Source organism: Molothrus ater, chromosome 22, assembly GCF_012460135.2.
Source record: "Molothrus ater isolate BHLD 08-10-18 breed brown headed cowbird chromosome 22, BPBGC_Mater_1.1, whole genome shotgun sequence".
Classification (NCBI taxonomy): domain Eukaryota; kingdom Metazoa; phylum Chordata; class Aves; order Passeriformes; family Icteridae; genus Molothrus; species Molothrus ater.
Genome location: NC_050499.2, coordinates 6,547,862 through 6,569,362, shown reverse-complemented (window position 1 = coordinate 6,569,362; position 21,501 = coordinate 6,547,862). Strand labels below are relative to the sequence as shown.

The window sequence follows — 21,501 nt, the reverse complement described above, 5'->3', positions numbered from 1 at the left end:
CATTTCTCACATGGCTTTCATGTGTGGCAGCTCTTGGTGCTGGAAGGAAATCCCAGCACCTCTGGTTCCTGGGGGTTTCTGCTGCTTTTTCTGCTTCCTTCTTGCTCCTTCTCCAGGCCCAGAGTGCAGCAGCACGGGGCAGAGGGCTGCACAAAAGAGGTTCCAGCTCAGGGTGGCGGCCTGGAAATCAAGGAGGTTTTTGTTCAAATCCTAAAAGAATCAACATTGAAAGGAAGTAAATGTAGAACAGTAAGAATTTAGCCAGAAAGTGCAACTGAGGCAAGTGGTTTTTACAGCACGGGGGTTTTGTCACACTCAAATCAGCAGCCAGAAATGGGAATTTTGAGTGAAAGCTCTGTGGGGATAAACTGGATGAGGTCAGCCAGACAAGAATACTTGAAATGCTGAACCACTCCCTGAGTGACCTGAAATACCTGTTCTGGGGTGGCACAGGAGCACAGGGAGAGTGACACAGAACACCTCTGTCATCTCCAGGCACAAACATCATCGAGGAGCTCCTCACATCCAGCAGATTGTCCCAGTTCTGCACAAGTGAAATTCCCTCTCTGATGTTTCCCTGTCATCTGAAGCAGGTTGTTTCCAAAGCAGTGAGGGTGCTGACAAGGAAAACTCACATTTAGCATGGCTAAATACAAGTTTGAAGAGGTTTTTTTCATAATTATTGGAATGGGAACATTGTGTGGTAACTATTTTCTCAGCACCCTACACCTCTCCAGGCCACTGCACGTCATTTAAAATATTTAAAATTATTCTCTCAAGGCCACAGGGAGCCAGCACAGAGCTCACAGATTGTGGCAGTGAGTCTGTGCAGGAGCTCAGCTGGGCCCATTTCAAACCTCCCTCTGTCATTATCTGTGTGAAACACTGTCCCTGCCCTGTGGGGCGGCTGTGGGCACACAAATGGAGCAGGTGACACCCAAGCCTGGCTGTTGTAGATGTTCTAGACCATAATTTCCTTCCTTCTCAAAGGCACCATACACACATGTGAGGCAGGGTAATTGATTTACCTTGTGTCACCCAGTTGAGGAATTAGGGACCTTCTTATTACACCTTGATTATGTCTGCAATTATCTGACACCTAATGATGCTTCCAGCACCTTTCCACTGCTCCTCTTCTCTTTTCCCTCTCTTTTTGTCTGTCTCTGCTTCTCCCCTTTGGGAATTCAAGCAGCACAAAGATTGTAAGAGAATAAAAATTACAGGTAAAGGCCAGTTCAGAGGAGGCTTTGAACTGACCTTTACCTGTACCTGTACCTGTAATTTTTGGTACAAAATTTGATTATAGGGCTGGAACTCCTCTGCTATGAGGAAAGGCTGAGAGAATTGGGATTGTTGAGCCTGGAAAGGAGATTTCAGGGTGAATTAATTGTGGCCTTGCAGTACATGATGGGAGCCCCCAAGAAAGGTGGAGAGAGACTGTTCCCGAAGGGCTGGAGTGACAGCCGAGGGGGAATGCTCCAGCCCGACAGAGAGCAGGGTTAGATTGGATATTAAGGAGAAATTTTACCCTCTGAGGGCGGTGAGGCTCGGGCGCGGGCTGCCCACAGAAGCTGGGAAAGGCTGGAAGTGTTTGAGGAGCAACCCGCAAAAGGTGTCCAAAGGTGTCCCAGCACAAGCTCAGCTTTAACGCCCCCTCGAACCCGAACCATTCAGTGACTCTGCGGGGCTACGATTCATCGATTCAGCCGCTTTCTAACCAGCCTTTTTTTTTTTTTTTTTTTTTTTTTTTTTTTTTTTAATTTGAACGCAACACCCATTTCCTGTTGCACGGCGGGCGGGGAGCGCTCCCCGAACAATCCCCGGTGCCTTCACGGGGACACCGCCGCCTCTGCGCGCTCGGGGCAGGAGCAGCGGCCGCCGAGGAGTCCCCGGCGATGCCCGCGGGGCCGGAGCGGCACCGGCAGCGCCCGCGGAGCGGCCGCACGTCATGAGCGAGCGCCGGTGGCTGCGGGGCTGCGAGCGCCGCTCCCGGCCGGGGCCATGGGGCCGCCGCCCCGCCGCGTCCTGCTGCTCGGAGAGGGCAACTTCTCCTTCGCCGCGGCGCTCTGCGGGGCCCGGGCCACGCACGTGGTGGCCACTTGCTACGAGAGCGAGGAGGAGGCGGCGGGGCGCGGGGGAGCGGCGCGGAGCCTCCGCCGGCTGCGGGACAGCGGTGGGTGCGCGCCGGGGATGGGCTGGGATGGGCGTGGGGGTGCTGCTGGGAGCTCTGCTGGCATCATCGTGTCACCCTGGGGTCACCCAGAGTGGCATCGCTCTCACCCTGGTGTCACCCCCCTGGCATCCCTGTCACCCTCCTGGCATTGCTCTCACCCTCGTGTCACCCCCCTGGCATCCCTGTCACCCTCCTGGCATTGATGTCACCCTCGTGTCACCCTCCTGGCATCCCTGCCACCCTGGTGCCACTCAGAATGGCATCGCTGCCACCCTGGTGTCACCCTCCTGGCATCCCTGTCACCCTCCTGGCATCGCTATCACCCTGGTGTCACCCTCCTGGCATCGCTGCCACCCTGGTGCCACCCAGAATGGCATTGCTGCCACCCTGGTGTGACCCTCCTGGCATCCCTGTCACCCTCCTGGCATCCCTGTCACCCTGGTGCCACCCAGAGTGGCATCGCTTCCACCCTGGTGTCACTCCTTTGGCATCGCTGCCACCCTCCTGGCATTGCTCTCACCCTGGTGTCACCCAGAATGGCATCGCTGCCACCCTGGTGTCACCCCCCTGGCATCCCTGTCACCCTCCTGGCATCGCTGTCACCCTGGTGTCACCCAGAATGGCATCGCTGTCACCCTGGTGTCACCCTCCTGGCATCTCTGTCCCCTGCTGCTCTGTCCCTTGGGAGCCCCTCGCCCCTCCAGGCGTCTCAGGGGAGGGACTGGAATAGCCCAGTGTCATGGTTTAAAATGCTTTAAAATCTGATCAGGATGAAACAGTACTGAAACTATTGTTTTCAGCTGTTATCAGAAGTTTCTGCTGCCACGAAAGAGATCAAAAGGCAAAGAGAACCCCACAGGGCTCCCTGGCGTTCCCAATTCTCCGGGCAGTTCTCACCTACTTCAAAACGCCCTGGAGGATTTGCATTCCCACCTTTCTTTACAATTTTCCCCCCCGATAGCCAGCAGAGCCTTGTTTTGCTGTCGCAGGAGCCGAGGTTGTGTTTTCCGTGGACTGCACCAAGCTGAAGGAGCACTTTTTACCGGGAAAACGGGAATTTGATCGGATTTATTTCAACTTCCCCCACTGTGGGAGGAAGGCTGGGGTGGTGAAGAACAGGCAGCTCCTTGCCGGCTTTTTCAATAGGTGAGAAAACCCGAATTAATTCCCTGCTAATTACCGGCCGTGGCAGAGCTTTCCAGCTGCGTTCCAGGTGTTTTTGGGGCGCTGGGGGATTTGGGGCTGTGCTAACAGGGTTTTCTGCTCTGGCTTCCCTTCCAGCTGTGCAGAAGTGCTGGCACAGGAGGGAGAGGTGCACGTGGCCCTTTGCAATGGCCAGGGAGGGACTCCTGCGGATCAGCCCAGGAGAGAGTGGCACAACAGCTGGCAAATCGTGGCTGTGGCTGCAGGAGCTGGGTTTATCCTGAGCCACGTTCATCCTTTCAAAGCAGAGACTATCGAGGGATACAAATGCACAGGTTACAGGTAACCATCACAAACTGAAATTCTGATGTTTGTGCTCTTAAAATGCCCCAGTGCTAGAATATTCTTTTAGTATCTTGTTGGCTGGAGAGGAACTCCTTTTAATTTTCCTTTTAATTTTCCTTTTACTTTTCCTTTCAGTTTTCCTTAAAATAGCTGCAGTTCTTGTTCATCTCTAAGCAGAATAACCAAGATTAAAATGCAAGCTTCCTGCCAAAGCACCCTCTAAAAATAAGACTATCTGAGGATTTTAAAGGTCAAAAGCATCCGTTTCAGAACAAATATCAATCTCAGCCTAAAGACAGGAGGGCTGAGGATTGGTGCTGGCAGAGACCTCTGCTCCTGCCTACTTAAATATTAAATATTATGCACATTAAATATCAGAAATTAGCAGTGGCTTTGCTCTGGTTTTGTGTATTTTCAGGAGTCAGGATAAATCCTTCTGTGTAGAAGGTGCTTTGAACCACATTTTCACACGGAGCACAGCACCCATGTGTTCCACACCCATGACCTGCCAGACACAACTGGGGAGCCAAAAGGTTTCTTTTCAAGTGCCACAAGTCCTTGTGGACAAAATTAATAGGTGAGTTTTATAATTGGTTTCTCTTTGGCAGTAGGAATGTGGGAATGCCCAGCAGTGGGGTCTGATAAATGGATATGGTGACTGGGAAATCCTTTTTTTAGCCAGAAAATTGCAGTGAATTCTTGATTGTAACCTGCAAACAAACACCAATGCCCTGAAAATGTGCAACACCTTTGGTGAAAGACTTGGCTTGATCAGGTAGTTCCTGGCTTCAGAATGTTTTGGGTGAATTGCTGCACTCAAATTACGGCCACAGGAAGGAAATCACAGATGGTGTTTGTAATTTGCGCTTTTATTTTTCACAGGGGTTTTCTCGAGGTGAATTCAAGTCATCCAGTAAGGACAGTAAAGGAGAAGCTCAGTGCAGGGCTCAGCCAAGCTTTTCCTCTGCAGAACATCAGCGCCTGCCTCCCCCTGCTCCAGCAAGGTTGCCCCGGTGGTGTTTGCCACTCCAACATCTTCTGGATCACCCTGAGCCCAGGGGAGGCTCCAGGCACTGGGAAAATGTCTCAGGGACTGGCAGATGCAGTTCTGTGTTCCCATTTTGGCCAGGACACAGATGAGAATGTACAGGAAGGATGCCCAGCTCCAGAGCAGTTTTACCTTAGGCCTTCCCTCCTGCCTCATGCTCAGGCAATAATGAAGAAAGGAGCCTTTTCCCCAGGGACACTTCAGGTTCTTTCTGGGCCGGTTTTTAGGAAATGTCGGATCACTCCCCACTCCATGCCTGCTTTCCATGAGATGCTGGTTGTGCTTGCAGTGAGCAGGGGCACAGAGAACAGCTGTGTGCAGGTGCTGGTGGATAACATTAAAACCACCATGAATTCCCTGCACCAGGGCACTTCTGGTGTCAAACCCAGCATCAGCCTGCAGGAAGCAGCGAGTTTTGGAACTGAGCTAAGTGACTTCGCTGCTTTTGAAAGGCAGCTTGGTGAAATTCAGCATTTCCTCTGTGTGGGGACAGAGCCAGACCCCCCAGGCTCCTGTGTGGGGGTTATCAGGGCAGCTCCTGATGAATTAAAAAGCCATGAGCTGGTTGTTGTCTCAGCCTCACTGAACCTGGACCTCCTGGCCATGCTGCTGTGCGGAATATCCGACTGGAGAATGCTCTGGACGTGGGACAGGCGCTTCCTCAGGCAGTTCCCTGAGGGAAAGTTGAGGCTTTTCCAGAGTTTTTCCCTCTATCCACCTTCCTACGTGCACGATGTCAGCTTCTGGCTTCCTGACGGGCAGGACTTTGATGAAGTGGCTTTCCACACCCTTGCCAGGAGGGTGTCAGGTGAAATGGTCGTTTCCATCCAGCTGAGGGACAATTTCCAACAGCCAGGGACAGGACGGAGGAGCCTCTGCTACAGGGTGACTTTCCAGTCCTGTGACAGGGCCTTGGGCTGCCGGGAGGCAGCAGAGATGCAGCTGCACCTTCGGGAGGAAATCCAGCAGCACCTGGGTGTGACCCTGAGGTAGAACACCTCCCGTGGTTTGCAGGGGCTCCTGTGCCCCTTTCTGAGCTGGAAAATGTCACCTGCACGTCGTTGGACCTGAGGCTGTGCCTGCAGTGCCTGTCACAAGGGCGGGGTGGACTTTGAGCCCCTGCCCACGTTTCCATGTGGGAGCTCCTGTTAATGAAGAGCAAGCGCTCCTGTTCTCTGTGTGTGTAATGAAATCTCATTTTATAAAGTGGAGCTTTTCTTTCCTGGGCTCCTGTGAGAGTGGATTCCATCTCTGTACTAATGCAAATTCCTGCTGGTGTCCACCCTGAGCCTGCCCAGCCCAGCCTGGGGCCGTTCCCTCTCCTCCTGTCCCTGTTCCCTGGGAGCAGATCCCAAATCCCCCCGGCTGTCCCCTCCTGGCAGGAGCTGTGCAGAGCCACAAGGGTCCCCCGAGCCTCCTTTTCTCCAGGCTGAGCCCCTTCCCAGCTCCCTCAGCCGCTCCAGACCCTTCCCAGCTCTGTTCCCTTCCCTGGACATGCTCCAACTCCTCCACATCTTTCCCGTGCTGTTCTTTCCCCATCTCCTGATCACAGGGGGTACCACCAAATAAAGAACATTCTCCATCGCTGTGTTCCCCATTCCCTCACTTTCCTGCCCAGAAAGGCAGGCAGGGGCAGGGCGGGGATGGAGCCTGGCTCGGACCTGGGAGTGCAGGACAGGGACCGGGTGAGAGATGGACGCGGGTGGGTGATGGACCCGGGTGGGTGATGGACCCGGGTGGGTGATGGACACGGGTGGGTGATGGACCCGGGTGGGTAATGGACACGGGTGGGTGATGGACACAGATGGGTGATGGACCCGGGTGAGAGATGGACGCGGGTGGGTGATGGACACGGGTGGGTGATGGACACAGATGGGTGATGGACCTGGGTGGGTGATGGACACGGGTGGGTGATGGACACAGATGGGTGATGGACCCGGGTGTGCGGGGCAGTGCTCTCCCTGTCGCGGTCCCTGTCCGTCCGTCGGTCCCTGTGTCGGTCCCGGTCCCTGTCCGTCTGTCGGTCCGGGTCCCTGTCGCGGTCCCGGTCCCTGTCCGTCTGTCGGTCCCTGTGTCGGTCCCGGTCCCTGTCCGTTTGTCGGTCCCGGTGTCGCTCCCGGTCCCGGTCCCCCTGTCAGTCCCTCTGTCGGTCCCTGTCCGTCTGTCGCTCCCGGTGCCTGTGGCGCTCCCGCCGCCCGCAGGGAGCGCGCTGCCCACACCCGTGATGGCGGCGGCGGCTTCGGCCGCGCTGCCGCAGCTGCTCGGGCCCGGCCGCGGCGGGCGGCGGGCGCTGCCTGCCCGTACCCGGCATGGCCGCCAAGGGGGCCCGGCAGCGGCCGCGGGCGGGCGGCGGGGACGCGGCGGGGCGGCGGCCCGAGCCCACGGGCAGCGAGGAGGCGCGGAACGAGTGGGTGCTGCCGGGGACGGAGCGGGGCTACCGGGGCTGCTGGGGCTGCTGAGGCTACCGGGGCTACCGGGACCACGGAGGCTGCTGAGGCCGCTGGGGATGCTGAGGCTACCGGGGCTGCTGAGGCCACCGGAGCTGCTGACGCTGCGGGGCTACCGGGGCCGCTGGGGCTGCTGAGGCCACCGGAGCTACTGAGGCTACCGGGGCTGCTGAAGCTGCAGGAGCTGCTGGGGCCTCCGGGGCTACCGGGGCTGCTGAGGCTACCGGGGCTACCGGGGCCGGGGTTTACACGGGCGGTTCGTGCTGTGGGGACGGTGCCGGAGCATCCCCGGCCCGGCTGCCTTGGGGGTGCTGAGGGGCTGCTGCTGCTTCCTTGTGAGGGGACCGGCATCCCCATCCCTCCTGCCCTAATGCACCCTCAGCCCTTTGCTCGGTGTCACCTTGTGAGGGGACCGGCATCCCCATCCCTCCTGCCCTCCTGCACCCTCAGCCCTTTGCTCGGTGTCACCTTGCGAGGGGACCGGCATCCCCATCCCTCCTGCCCTCCTGCACCCTCAGCCCTTTGCTCGGTGTCACCTTGTGAGCTGTGATCTTGTAGCTGAGTTTTCTGCTGCATATTTGTAATTTTTTTTTTTTTTTGTACCTCCCCCGCTTTTGGATTAGATCATCCGGGAGCAAAGCAGGGCACGTCTGGGCCCCTGAAGGATCAACAGCTTTCAAGTGTCTGATCTCAGCCAGGTTCTGTGCAGCTCTGCTGAGCAACATCTCGGATTGTGATGAGACGTTTAACTACTGGGAGCCGGTGAGTCCCTTCCTGCCCTTGGGATTGGCAGTTTGCAAATACCCCTTTATTTAGGACACCTTGTGCTCTCTGTTTCAGTTTCCAGTTGGCTTGTGCAAATGCAGCTTTATTCAGAGCCTTGTGCTGATCCTTCTGTTTCAATAAGAAATATTTTGCTCTGGAAACTGTCTGCTTTGTGGCAAACTCTCTGCTTTGTGTGCTGCTTGTTAATTTATTTGTTTGATCTCTCTTGTAGACACACTACCTCATTTATGGGAAGGGGTTTCAGACCTGGGAGTACTCTCCTGCCTACGCCATCCGCTCCTATGCTTACCTGTGGCTCCATGCCTTGCCAGCCTGGTTCCATGCCAGGGTTCTGCAAACCAACAAGGTAAATTTGGTGTGTGGAAGCTGCTTTTGAGAGGAAGAAATGTACATTTAGTGTGTGGGAAACAGCTCTCCTGTTTGGTGTTGAAATTGAAGTTGTGTTTATAAAACATGGTCGAAACTGACTTCATTTTTATAAAACTGGTTTGTTGACAAACCTTGACCTCCCTGGAAGGATTTCCAAGGGTTTGTGGGTTTCCCCTGATGTTTTACAAGCCCATTTTGTGTCCTGTGCCTCATTCAGACTCTCTCTGTGTCTGCTAGGTTCTCATCTTCTATTTCCTGCGATGCTTCCTGGCCTTCCTGAGCTGCATTTGTGAACTCTACTTCTACAAGTGAGTGTCAGAGTGTCTGCAGGGGGTGTGTGGGAGCAGTGTGAGTGCCAGGGACAGTTCCTGCCACAAGAAATAGGCTTTGAGGCTCGTGTGTAGATGAGAAAATACCAGTTCTCATGATAACTCACTGAGGTGTTGGTCAGAACGCACAATTAGGACAAAATTGCACTCCCAGATCTCCCACCCACACCTCTACTCCAGCATTTTGTTGACTCCACTCGTTTCCTCACTGCTGGCAGCAAGCAGGGTGGGAGTGTTGCAGACTGAGGAGAGTCTGGTGCTGTGTTTGCTTATCACAGTGAATTTGACTGGAACACACTGATTGCTGCTGTCTGCAATCTCTCTGCCAGTGCTGTTTACATCCACTGAAATCAGTAGCCCTAACATGCAATTATTACCTTGTCTAAATTGGATTTTTATTTTTACCTGCTGCCTCTTGATTCCTGATTTTTAATCCACTACCTTGCATGAGTTTTTTGTTTGTCAAAAAGCCACAGTTCATCTCCTTAAACCAGAGCACTGACACGTATTTTCTCATCCACATTCTGATGTAAAGAGGTGAACTGTGGCTGTTTTGCATGGTGGGGTTTTGTGAGGGGTGAGGGGATGGATGGAAGTGTGCAGCAGTGCAGCCACAAGCTCCTGAGATTTGCACAAACACAGCTGGGAGAATCCAGGCCCCACCCAGAGTTTTTTACTGGGGTAACTCAGGGCCTGAAACCCCAGGAGAGGCAGCAGCTGAGTGTTGGGAATGCCCCAGCTCAGAGCTCTCAGGCTGCTGCATGGGTTGTTTGTGGGTCTGCATGCCTTGGTGCTGCTGATTTTTCCCTGGGGCTGTTTTGTGGTACCTGTTTCTCTGCTGCTTCCCCAGGGCTGTGTGCAAGAAGTTTGGGCTGCACGTGAGCAGGCTGATGTTGGCCTTCCTGGTGCTCAGCACGGGCATGTTCTGTGCTTCTGCAGGTGAGTTGGCTTGGCACTGGCACTGACAAAGGTTCAGAGAGAAGAAAATCACATCTCCAGGGTGCTCTTTGTTGTATTCCCATGACAGAAGAGGCATTGATTCAAGTTTTGTTCTCTGTGTTACAATTTCCAGGCCTGTTTCTGTTGCTGCCTCCTGTTTTTTAATATTTGCAGTGCCTTTAAACAGGCTCTTGGCCTGCCTTCCTTGGACAGCCTTTGTTCTAAGGAAGGAGCTGGCACTTTGGCACTTTGGCACTTTGCCTTTGTGTGCTGTCCCCTCTGGCTGGCTGTACCTGTTTTCCCAGCCTCTGTAAGACCTGCAGCAGGCGTTGTGTGAAGTGTGGGGAAGCTGTGCTGACCTTTAATCCCCTTGTGTTGCAGCTTTCCTGCCCAGCAGTTTCTGCATGTACACCACGGTGGTGGCCATGACAGGCTGGTACATGGACAGGACCTCGGTGGCAGTGCTGGGGGTGGCTGCTGGGGCCCTGCTGGGCTGGCCCTTCAGCGCAGCTCTGGGGTAAGGAGCACTCTCTGCCCTTTCTCAGCTGCTTTTCACCTGCCTGGGGAGAACCAGCGGGCACTGAGCTGCCAGCTTAGCCCAGGATCGTTGCTACAGCCTTCCTGGCTTTTGGAAAACTCAGGTTGGGCAGATTTCCTGGCATTAATTTGGGTAAAACCTGGGCTGGATGATGAATCTGGAGTAGGAGCAGAGTGGTGGTTCTGTCTCTTGCTTTGAAGGGGCAGCAGAAGCTGCAGTGGGGTTCTCAAAGCCTCCAGCTGACAGCTGGTCTCTCTTCCAGGCTTCCTATTGCCTTTGACTTGTTGATCCTGAAGAAGAGGTGGAAAAGTTTCCTGAACTGGTGTGTGGTGTCCTTGATCCTGTTTTTGGTGAGTGCCTGCCACTGTGCTGGTGTTCACAGGGGTCTTAGGATGAGGGAAGAGACCAGGATCTGACTCCATGTTTCAGAAGGCTGATTTATTATTTTATTATATATATTATATTAAAACTATACTAAAAGAATAGAAGAAGGGATTTCATCAGAAGGCTGGCTAAGAATAGAAAAGGAAAGGAATGATAACAAAGGCTTGTGACTGACTGAGACAGTCCGGACAGCTGGGCTGTGATTGGGCATTAATTAGAAACAACCACATGAGGCCAATCCCAGATGCACCTGTTGCATTCCACAGCAGCAGATAACCATTGGTTACATTTTGTTCCTGAGGCCTCTCAGCTTCTCAGGAGAAAAAATCCTAAGGAAAGGATTTTTCATAAAATGTGTCTGTGACATGCCACAACACAAAGAGGGAATGGATGGCAACACAAGGAATGAGTTCCTTTAGGAAAATCTGCTGGAGCTGCTGCACTTTAACCAAAATCTGCTTTCCTCCAGGTGCCCTTGGTGGTGGTGGACAGCTATTACTATGGGAAGCTGGTGGTGGCACCTCTCAACATCGTTTTGTACAATGTCTTCACCCCTCATGGGCCCGATCTCTACGGTGAGTTTGGGGTACCAAGCCAGGGAGGCAGCCCGAGGTTTCCTGGCTGCCCTGGCCCTCGATTTGCAGTGCTTCTTGTGCCGTGCCCTACAGCAAAAGCAGCTGCCAGCTTCTGCTCCTGCCAGCTCCGAGGGCTGCAGCTGCTGCTTCTGGACACGGGATGTCTCTGTCGAGCTGGCAATGCGCTCCCGGTTCCTCCAGCCTGGGAGCTGTGCTGCTTTCCTGCACTTTCCACTCCCGTGAAACTGCCAGGAGGTGTCTCACTGGCTGGGCACAAGTGGCCCGTGTGTGTTTGTCAGCTTGAATCAGTCCCTGGCTGCTGCTCCTCGCAGTCAGGCTGCAGAACTTTGGGAAAGTGAGGAATGGTGCAGAATCCACACTTCCTTCTGTCCATATCCTGCACTTCTAGAGGTGGAAATTAATTTCTAGCGGGGCTTCAGAAGGGCTGGCAGAGACCAGGGGATGCCTGCAGCATCTCTGTCTCTGTGTGAGGCCAGAGGAGCTGTTCCAGGAGGGCTCAGCAGTGGGGAGCAGCAGCACCAGGGCCTTCTCTGGCAGCTGGCACTGAGGGGCTGTTCTGGGTGGTGCTGAGTGCTGATTTGTCACTTGTGCCTGGCACAGCAGGACAGCAGCTGCTCTGCCAGGGCTCTTGGCCTCTGCAGGAAGGCTCTGAAGTGTGGGGCTGGGAGTTTTGTGTAAGTAAACTCCAGGCTCTGTCTCTGATAGGTTTTGGCAGGGCCTTGTGCCTGACCTTTTCCACACTGGTGCATGAGTTGTTTCCAGAAGCCTCCAGGGACCCATCTGTCCTGAAGAGTTTTATTCACAGTGACATTCACACAACATCCTCGGGCTAGTAAAGGAGCCTGCCTGGAATTGCTCTTTAATGCAGTGTGGCCAGGACAACGCTGTGTGTTTAGAGAGCTTCAAAACACTGGGGAAAAATAACACTGCCAGGGGAGATGAAAGGCTGGCCAATCCTTCTTGGCTCTGGAAGCTGGGATTTCCCAACGTTCACATGATGGGGGCAGAGTCACCAGCCCAGATCATCTCCAGTGTAAGCACTGCAGTGTTTGTGAGACAAGGTTCAATTAATTTTTTTTTCCTCTGTCTTTAGCAATATGCTCCCTCTACATAAATATTGTCTGTGCAATTAATATTTCCCTGGAGTGATTTGGTTTCTACAGCCAAGGGAAAACAGCTGCCAAGAGTACATCCCTGTTTCTGAGGCTTTGGGGTGTTTTTGTGTACTTAATTTGTGACCAGAGTTTTGTCCCACTTTGGGAAGCTTTTTTCAGCTTGGGTGGAAGGTGCTGGAGCTGCTCTGTGTGTGCCACCTTTCTCTGTGGAGCCCTGCTTCTTCAGCAGAGTGAGAATAAATGAAATTCAGTGAGCAGACTGTTCATTGTAGCAGCACTGAATCAGAACGAGGGCTGTGACTCATGACCAAATTATTGCAGCTTGGTTTCTGCTTGCCAGCTGCAGTTCCTGCACTCAGGCTTCAGCCCAGGGTGGGGCTCCTTGTCCCAAACCTCTTTTACAGCTCCCCTGCTCTGGCCTGAGCTGCCCTCACCATTCCTGTGGTCAAGGTGCAGCCTGGCTACATTTGATTCACTCCTGAGTTCTGGAATTGCTCCTGAGCCCATTCCCAAACCTCAGAGTTCAAAGCATTTTCTCACTGGGGTCTGACAGAGCTTCCAGCTGCTTTTCCCCATGGAACCACCGTGCCAGGAGCTGCCTGGGTGTTCCTTTCCCACTGCTTTCACCAGTCTGTCTCCTGGATCCCACCCCTGCCCAGCTCTGGGATGTGCATCCTTGCAGGAACATTCTCCAGCTCCTCTCCTGCTCTGCAGGCATATTCCCTTTACCGGAGAGCTCTCAGTGCCTCTGCCTGCTTCAGAGATGATGTTCTGGGCCAGGACTTCTTGCCTGCAGTGGGGTTGTTCCTTTTTGAGGCTGCAGTTCACCTTGAGCCGTGTGGATAAGAAGAATAAAACCCCTTTTGCCCTGGGAGGCTTTGAGCCTGAGTGCCTCTGAATGGCTGCGTCACCAGTGAGCCAGCCTGGTGCTCTTTGCCTGCTGTGCACTGTTCTCTTCTCTTATTTTCCCCCTTTTTATTTTTTTTTTTTTTTAGCCTCTCACAGAGAAGAAAATCCCTCATTGGAGAATGAGGGGAGGCTCCAGTGCTTGTTTTTTCTGGGCAATTCAGTCACACTGCAAAAAAAATGTGAGCGAGCAGCTTTTCCTTTGGTGAAAGCTTCAGAGCAGCTGCTCTGTTTATTAGCAGTGTTATCTGGGCTGTGTTTGGATCGTGGAGTTGTGTTTCATGGAGTGTCCTTCACTCCTGACCCCCAGGCTGCCAGATCTGAAACCAGAGCAGAGAGAGGTGAATTCAGGGTAAATTCCCTTTGCTTTCCATTTCAGCCACAAAGGTGACAGGATGGTCCCTGGACTTGCCCTTCAAAGATTTAGAACTTATTTATATAATTACTGTTTGCTTTCCGAGCTGATAACTCAGGGTTTCCTCTATGAACCCAAGCTGCTTGGCCAGGCAGTGACTCCAGGGCCATGTTTGTGACATCCCCAGTGCAGCTTCTCCCCTTTTTTTAGCTGCAGGAGCTGCAGAACTCTCGGGTTTTCCTTGCTGCTATTCAGTTGTCTGATTAATTTCAACACGGACCCGATGTAAGTGGCTCTGATTGCAGGAAATTGCTGTGGCATGTGACACATGTCACAACAGTGCAGTGATTAAAGCCCCCGCGTGTCATTTACTGGCTGATTGAGCTAATCACACTGAGAGAGTGGGAAATGTGTGGAGAGGAACTGGCATTCCTCATTGTTAAGGGCTTTAAGCATCCTGAATTAAGAGTCTAAATAAATGACAGTTGGACTGGAGTTTCTTTCAGTTTACATCCTCCAGAGCTTGCAGCCAGTTCCCAAGTGTGGAGGCAGAGCTGCCTGGCTCCTGTTTGTGTCAGAACAGGCTGAATTTGGGACATTTCAATAGTGCTGAGTGAAAGGAGGGACCAAAAGCAGCATTTAGTGGCAGAGTCTTTGTTGGGGTGAAGGGAGAATACAAACTCCTTTCCTTCTTAATCCTTTTTGGTACCTTTTCTGTTGCTGCCAACCCAGAATGAACATCCTCACTCCAGAATTACAGGACATTGTGTGGTTTTGTGTGACTCCTCTGCAGTTAGGAAGAAAGAATGAATTTGGGGTCAAATTTCCCAGTTTTACAAGTCTCCACCTCTGCTTCCTTGCTGTCCTTCTGAATGCGGGGCTGAGCTCTGTGTCACAGAGTTCTGCTGGCTCTGGGGTTCATGAGCAGCAGGTGGAATACTGGCTATTTTTCACCCTCGGATTAAAAATAAGGAGAAATATAATTTCTGAGCAGGAAGACAGTGGAGTTCCTTGGGCAGGGGTGAGTGTGAGATACTCACACAGGGCTGTGTCAGGCAGAGAAGGGCCAAAGCTGCTGCTCCATCCATTCATGCTTGTGCCTCAAACCTTTTTTTTTTTTTCCTTTTTTCTCACCCTTCAGGTACAGAGCCCTGGTACTTCTATTTCATTAATGGCTTTCTGAACTTCAATGTGGTTTTTGTGCTGGCCCTGCTCGTGCTGCCTCTGACCTGTCTGATGGAGTGTCTTCTGCAGAAATTCCGTGGTGAGTGCAGGGTTTGCCTGCCCAAGGGCAGCTTTTCCTTACTGGGAGTGAACCTGGGAGCAGGGAGAGCCTTTGGAGCACCAGGAGAGTTCCTGGAGCTCATTAAGGTTCAGGATTGTTCCTTGCCTCCACCTCAAGAGGAAAAATGTGTTAAAAAAAAGTGAGCCTGAAAAGGTTCCTGAGCTTCATTGTGACATTTAATCCATCAGGAGTGGCCCAGTCAATAATCCTGAAGAGGGAGGAAGCTGAACCTGGTGTTGTTCCCACCTTGTCTGCAGCTGGGAATGGGGAGAAACCTTTTGGGATTGAAGCTGGGCTGTTCTGGCCACTGTGGGTTTTTCAGCTGCCAGGACTGAGCCCTGCTCTGGGAAGTGTCCCTGTGGGTGTGGATATACTGAGAGTTAAAAAAAAAAAAACAAAAAAAAAAAAAGAAGAACCAGAATATTCCCTATTTCACACTGGGCTTTTTCTTGAACAAAATGACATCAGTTTGAGCACATGACACTTGAGAGTGACTCCAGAGGGGAAGTGTAAATTCCTTTCTGCTGTTTTCCTAAGGAAAATTCATCAAGGCTCAGCAGCAGCCTCCAGATCCAGATTCATCAGTCCAGTCACTGCTTTGCTCTGTTTTTTTGGTTTTTTTTAACTGACTACAACAAACAGTAACACAATCCTCGATGAAAATGTATGTTAAGGGGTGTTTGCTTGTGTCTGTTCCTTGGCTGTGAGTGACAAACTCTCAGAAAGCAGTAAAAGCTCAGTAGGAGCTCCTGTAAATGCAAGATTTCCTGCTGTTCACTTGGTGTTCTTGTACTTAACAGCAGGAGCGACTCTGCCAAGTGCTTTGTTCTTATTGTCTGTGAAATGCCGGTGGCTTAATTGCTTAACTCTGCTGTTGGGAGTAGCGAGGGGTAGGAAAGGGACTGAAAATTGTCGGGCAGTGTAGAGCCCTCCTCAGTGTGACTGAAATTCAGGGTAATTGTTGTTATTTTTGAATCAGTTATTTCCTCTGTTCGGCAGAAGGCGCCTGGGAGACCTCTCCCGGTGTTATTTTTGTAATGAGGCAATGAAGGCTGGGCAAACTTCGGGCTCTAAACAACCATTTGGGAGGGGAAGGGCAGCTCCTGAGGAGGCCTTTTCTGATCTTTGTGTGTACAGTGCCCAGCAGGAAAGGCAGCACTCCTGTCTGCCTCCTCAGACCTGGCAGCTCCTGATGGCTTTTGTGTCTTCTTGGATCCACTCACTCTTGTTTTCTGCTTCTGCTCTTCCTAAGGCCGTTGGGATTGTCAGTATTGTAGGAATCTGCAAAAATCCTCTGAGGAAAATGCCCTGCTGGCTGTTTGGGGTGTGTTACCTGGGGTTTTAGCAGCAGTGGTGCTCAGGACAGGGCGTGTTTGGGTCTCCAGAGTGGGCTTTGGGCGTGAGAGGGGATTGTGCAAGAGAAGGAATTCTTGCATTGCTCCTTTGCTGAGGTTTTGTTTCCTCCAGTTCAGAATCTGGGCCGTCCCTACTGGCTGACCCTGGCTCCCATGTACATCTGGATGCTGATTTTCTTCAGCCAGCCCCACAAAGAAGAGAGATTTCTCTTCCCCATCTACCCCCTCATCTGCCTCTCTGGTGCTGTGGCTCTCTCTGCTCTTCAGGTAAATTCCAGTGGTTTTTAATAAATAGCTGAGAATATTTCCCAGCTGTTATTTCATGGTGACTTTGAGTTGTTCTCCAGTCCCAAACGGGAATTCTGGAGTTGTGGTGCTCTAGTGCCAACAGCACCCAAAATCCAAGAGGTTGCTGAGGGTTCAGTGACCTGCTGATGGAATTGTGCCTCCTTGGCTGCTCAGCTCCAAGGGCAGGAATGTGGGTGTGTAGGAAATGCATTTTGATGTGTCTCAGAAGGAATCCCTCCCTCACTGGGCTGAAAAAAAAAGGCAAAAGGATCTCATTTAAATGTTGGGAATTGCATTGAACATTTGGAAGGGCCAAAAACTGGGTGTTTAGTAAACATCACTTGAAACACTTCACAGAGCAAAGCACTAATAGAGACTGATATAAACCTTCCCAAAGCTCAGAATTATTCATCTCCTGCTGTTAAAAAGGCTCAGGAATGCAGCCAGGAGTCCCTGCTGGAGCCTGTTCCAGCTGTTTGGCCTCACCCTGCTGTTGCAGCTCTGTCCTGCTGTGCAGCACTGCTGCAATTCCTGCCCACCCTCAGTCCCTCATCCTTCCTCTGCTCAGGTGCTGTTCTCACCCTGGATCTCCACCACTCCCAGATGGGTTCCAGTCCTTGCCTTCACACAGGATCCAGCTTGGAATGGCACCAATTTTCTGGCTCTGACTGAGAATTCCTCTGTGCTCTCAGAACATCACAGAGCAGTGTTCATTTATTTTTATTGTAACTATGGCTTGAGGAAAGCTTCCTGTACGTTTCTTGCATATTTTGCCACTGTTTGATGACATTTTGCCCAGTATGGAGCATCCAGCTGAGAATCTGGAGCTGATTGCCCACCAGCAGGACAAGCTTGTCACTGTCCCCCTCCAAACTATGTGGATGTTATGAGAAAAATGCAAACAGGACAAGAGAAGCAGAAAGCAGCTGAGGGTAGGGAGTGAATAACCACTCCTGCAGAGCAGCAGGGAGGGACCAAGGCAGGGACTGGATGCATTTCCTCCTGGCTATTCCCAGAATGGCTTTTTAATTGAAAAAAAAACCCAAACCTAAAGGGCTTTTCTTTTTATCAGTTTTTTTTTATCGATTTTTCTTTTTATCGATTTTTCTTTTTATCAATTTTTCTTTTCATCGATTTTTCTTTTATCAGTTTTTCTTTTATCACTTTCAGAGTGACTTGTGTTCAAAGCTGGACGCAGAATGTGCTCTGTGGTGTTTTATTCACTTCAAAGCTGTGGTTCGTGCAGGCAGGGTAAACAACCAGAGGTCACTCTGGAAATCTGGGTCATGGAGCTTGTGTTAGGCAGGAGTTCAGTCCAGCATGGAAAATCAGGTGAGTCTGCAGGGAACTTCTGAAAGGAACTCTTGCCCCTGGTTTACCTGGGAGCAACCAAGCTGAAGCCCCTGAGAGAGAACTTTAGGTCCAGAGGCCTTCCTAAAAGCATAAAAAGCACTGGAATACCCCAAATTATCACTTAAATAAGACCAAACCCTATGAGCTTCTGTCATTTTGATGGCTCTGAATTAAAAAATCTGGTGGGGGATACACTGTTGTAAGAGCTGTATGAAAAAATGAGAATTTTGCTGAATGGATCAGAGTTGGAGTAACTTCATATTGTCTCTCTTTTTTTTTTAATCTCTTCCCTGAGAAATGTTACCACTTCATCTTCCAGCGCTACCGCCTGGAGCACTACACAGTGTCCTCCAACTGGCTGGCCCTGGGGACTGTCCTCCTCTTTGGCCTTTTGTCACTGTCACGCTCTGTTGCCTTATTCAAAGGTTGGTGTTTCACATTTGCCCTCTGCTCTCCTGGCTCTGGGGCTCGGGGCTGCAGAAGTTGTGCTGTAGAAAAGGGAGTTGACAGGAAAATTTCGTGGGAGACTGAGCTGAAATCCCTCAAGGAAGAGTTTAAAGCAGGGTAAGACACAGGATTCCCAGCAGGAAGGAGGAGGTTTCATAATGTGGACTCCTGCTGGATTCCCCCACAAAGGTTTTGCTTGAAAACCTTCAAATTATGTTACCTGTGCCCTGCAGGTAAAATAATTTATTGAGAAGTTTGTCCTTGAGAAGTTTGGGTGTTGTTGCTGCAGGGGAAGGAATAAATTCTGCTGGTCACCATTAATTAATTATTAATTATACATTCATCCATATATATGTGTGAATGGGTCACCAGAATTACAAAAAAAAATCCTTAAAAATTTTAAGGATTTTAAAAAATCCTCGGGTTTCAAAAATCCTCTTCACCTTTCACCAGTAAACTCCACTGATCTAAAACCTGACTCTTTTCAAAGGAGATACTTCAGCCTTCAGATGGATAATCCCACTTGGAAAAGCATTTTCCTGTGTAAAATGTGAATTAGGTGCATGAGTCCTTAATGGAGATGGAATCAAAGCCTTCCCACCTCATCAGTATTTTTTTTGAGGGTTTTGGTGGCCATTGACAGCCAGGACAGGGAAATGTGAATAAAATTGGTAGGGGCACCAAGGGTAAGAGGGGAAGCTTTGAATCCAGCCACTTCTTAGCAGAGACCATTTCATTTATTCACTGAGTTACCAGTTAAAAATTTATACATGAAACAACTTTTGCAGGCTTTAATTAAATAACCCTTCTTCCTTTAACCTTAATTATGATGTTCTGCCTCCCACAGGCTACCACGGGCCCCTGGACCTGTACCCTGAATTCCACAGGATTGCCACTGACCCCAGCATCCACACGGTGCCAGAGGGGAGGCCAGTGCATGTCTGTGTGGGAAAGGAGTGGCACAGGTTCCCCAGCAGCTTCCTCCTGCCAGACAAGTGAGTGCTGCCATGGGAAAGGGGCAATTAGGGCAGGTGGATAACGAGGGGCACAGTAATGGGTGTGGGGAACCCTCAGGAATTGGATCTCTGGTGTCACCAGCAGTGTCATAAACAATATTAAACTACCCAGATAAAGGATTCTGAAGGTTTTTCATCAGAAAAACTGGCCACAAGTTCCTGGGGAGTCTCTGGTGTGCCTGGGGATGGTGTCCTTGGTTTTGGGGCCCAAAAGTACCCAAATAAAGGATTTTGAAGGTTTTTAATCAGCACACTGGCCACAAGTTCCTGGGGATCACCTGGGGATGGTGTCCTTGGTTTTGGGGCCCAAAAGTACCCAAATAAAGGATTCTGAAGGGTTCTGATGAGCACACTGGCCACAAGTTCCTGGGGATCCTTGCTGTGCCTGGGGATGGAGTCCTTGGTTCTGGTCTTGGTGCTCAGAAGTACCCAAATAAAGGATTCTGAAGGGTTCTGGTCAGCACACTGGCCACAAGTTCCTGGGGATCACCTGGGGATGGTGTCCTTGGTTTTGGGGCCCAAAAGTACCCAAATAAAGGATTTTGAAGGTTTTTAATCAGCACACTGGCCACAAGTTCCTGGGGATGGAGTCCTTGGTCCTGGTGCTCTCACACCATGCTCTCCCTGCTCTCTGCAGCTGGCAGCTCCAGTTCATCCTGTCAGAATTCCGGGGCCAGTTGCCCAAACCCTTTGCCAAGGGGCCCTTGGCCACCAGGATCATTCCTGCAGACATGAACGACCAGAACAAAGAGGAGCCATCTCGATATGTAAGGATTTGCTCTGCTTTCTTTCCCTTACCTCACTGGATAATGGAAATTATTGCAATGCCTCACAGTGGATCTCCCCATTTCTGCTGGATAATATAAATTAATTCAATACCTCTCCCCATTTCTGCTTCCTGGGAGTTCCAAAGCAAAATTGGTCCCTCTGCAGCACTTGGAAATCTCCCCATTCTTGTGAGTGGCTTCTGTTTGCCTTTCATCTGCCAGTTTGAAAACATAATGATAATAAAAGAGGCAGCAGAAGTAAGAATTCCTAATTACTGCAGTTTTGGGTTTAGTGTAGTGTGTTAATGTGATCACAGGAATGAGTAATTTGAAGTCCCCCACAGAAAATATTTGTCACTGAGCAGGAATTGAAATTTTCCTCTTTTATTTCTTTTTAAATATAAAACTATTCATCATATTTTCAACTGAGGAGGAGGAACTTAATTTGGAACTTAATTGCATTAGTGGGAATCTGCTAAGATAATGTATATTGGTATTATTGATTTATTTCCTGGTTGAACTAAACAAAACACAGATAGGAATGTCTTAAAATTATTGCTAGCTAGCAATGTTTAAAATTACTGACAGGTTCAATCTTGGCAGTCTTCTGGGTTAAAATTCTTATTTTGAGGCTCATTATGCAGTTACTGGAAATGGGAAGGAGGCGTGTTCCCACCTGAGAGGAGCTGTCTGCTGCAGTGCATTTAATTTATGAAATCTTTAACTGGGGCTTATTTTTTAGCACAGACAGCTGGCTGCTCCAGCCTGTGACTAATAGAGCAAAACACACTTTTGTTTCATGCTTGCTCCTTAATGTCACCCTACAACTTTGTTCTTTCTCATGCAAGCTCAAGGGCCTAGGACTTGAGAAATCAGAAATTAAACAGGGGCTTAAAACTCTTACTTTTGGCCTGCTAATTACACCAGGAGATCAAGATCTTTCCCCAGATTTAGTGAGTACCAGCATGTTCAGATTTTTTTAAAGAGTAGAAGAATAATTAGCAAGAACTGGTCAGGACTGTGAGAGGGGATAAATCTCAATAGCACGAGGCTGTTGGTCATTTAAAGGGGAAAAACAATGGTTCAGGAGGATTATCTGAGCCATGGATAAAGCCTTTAATGGCTGTGATCTCACTGTTCCAGGTGTGAGTATCTATTACTGCTCTGCTTGGAAATGGAAGAGGGAACCTCAGTGTTCCTGTTGCTATGAGACACTGGGGGAAGAGTGATTTGATCTTGTTTTGCAATCTCTCTTTCTTAATCACATCGAGCTGCACTTACCTTGCACTTGCCCAGCTGGGGAGGTGCATTTGTCTCTGAAAGTGCTAAGAAACAGATAAGGAATATTATTTCTTCCCAAGATACATCCAAGCAGGACCAGCAGATTAGGCTGAAAGCTGCTAACAGCAGCTGCCTTCAATGAAAAGGGTTTTTAAGCATTTTCTCTTCACTTCCAGCACCCCTCCAGACCCGTGGCAGCAGCAGATGTGCCCTTAGCTCCAGCTCTGGGCTGTTCC

The 21,501-nt window shown here is 50.6% G+C and overlaps 2 protein-coding genes across 2 annotated transcripts in view; both read left to right on the top strand.

Annotated features, from left to right (window-relative positions):
- Nucleotides 1-1,818: 1,818 nt before the first annotated feature.
- FDXACB1 (ferredoxin-fold anticodon binding domain containing 1) lies at nucleotides 1,819-6,293 on the top strand. The gene is given in 7 exon segments (XM_036404857.2): nucleotides 1,819-1,923; nucleotides 1,926-1,990; nucleotides 1,993-2,173; nucleotides 3,163-3,319; nucleotides 3,455-3,658; nucleotides 4,080-4,238; nucleotides 4,544-6,293. Coding segments are annotated over 7 exon segments (1,953 nt in total). The 5' UTR covers nucleotides 1,819-1,895; the 3' UTR covers nucleotides 5,703-6,293.
- A 710-nt stretch (nucleotides 6,294-7,003) lies between these two features.
- ALG9 (ALG9 alpha-1,2-mannosyltransferase) overlaps nucleotides 7,004-21,501 on the top strand; it is a 34,785-nt gene continuing 20,287 nt past the window's right edge. Inside the window, 4 exon segments of the mRNA XM_054517093.1 lie at nucleotides 7,004-7,116; nucleotides 7,780-7,918; nucleotides 8,154-8,288; nucleotides 8,549-8,619. Coding sequence (XP_054373068.1) covers nucleotides 7,019-7,116; nucleotides 7,780-7,918; nucleotides 8,154-8,288; nucleotides 8,549-8,619 — 443 coding nt within the window. The 5' untranslated portion in view covers nucleotides 7,004-7,018.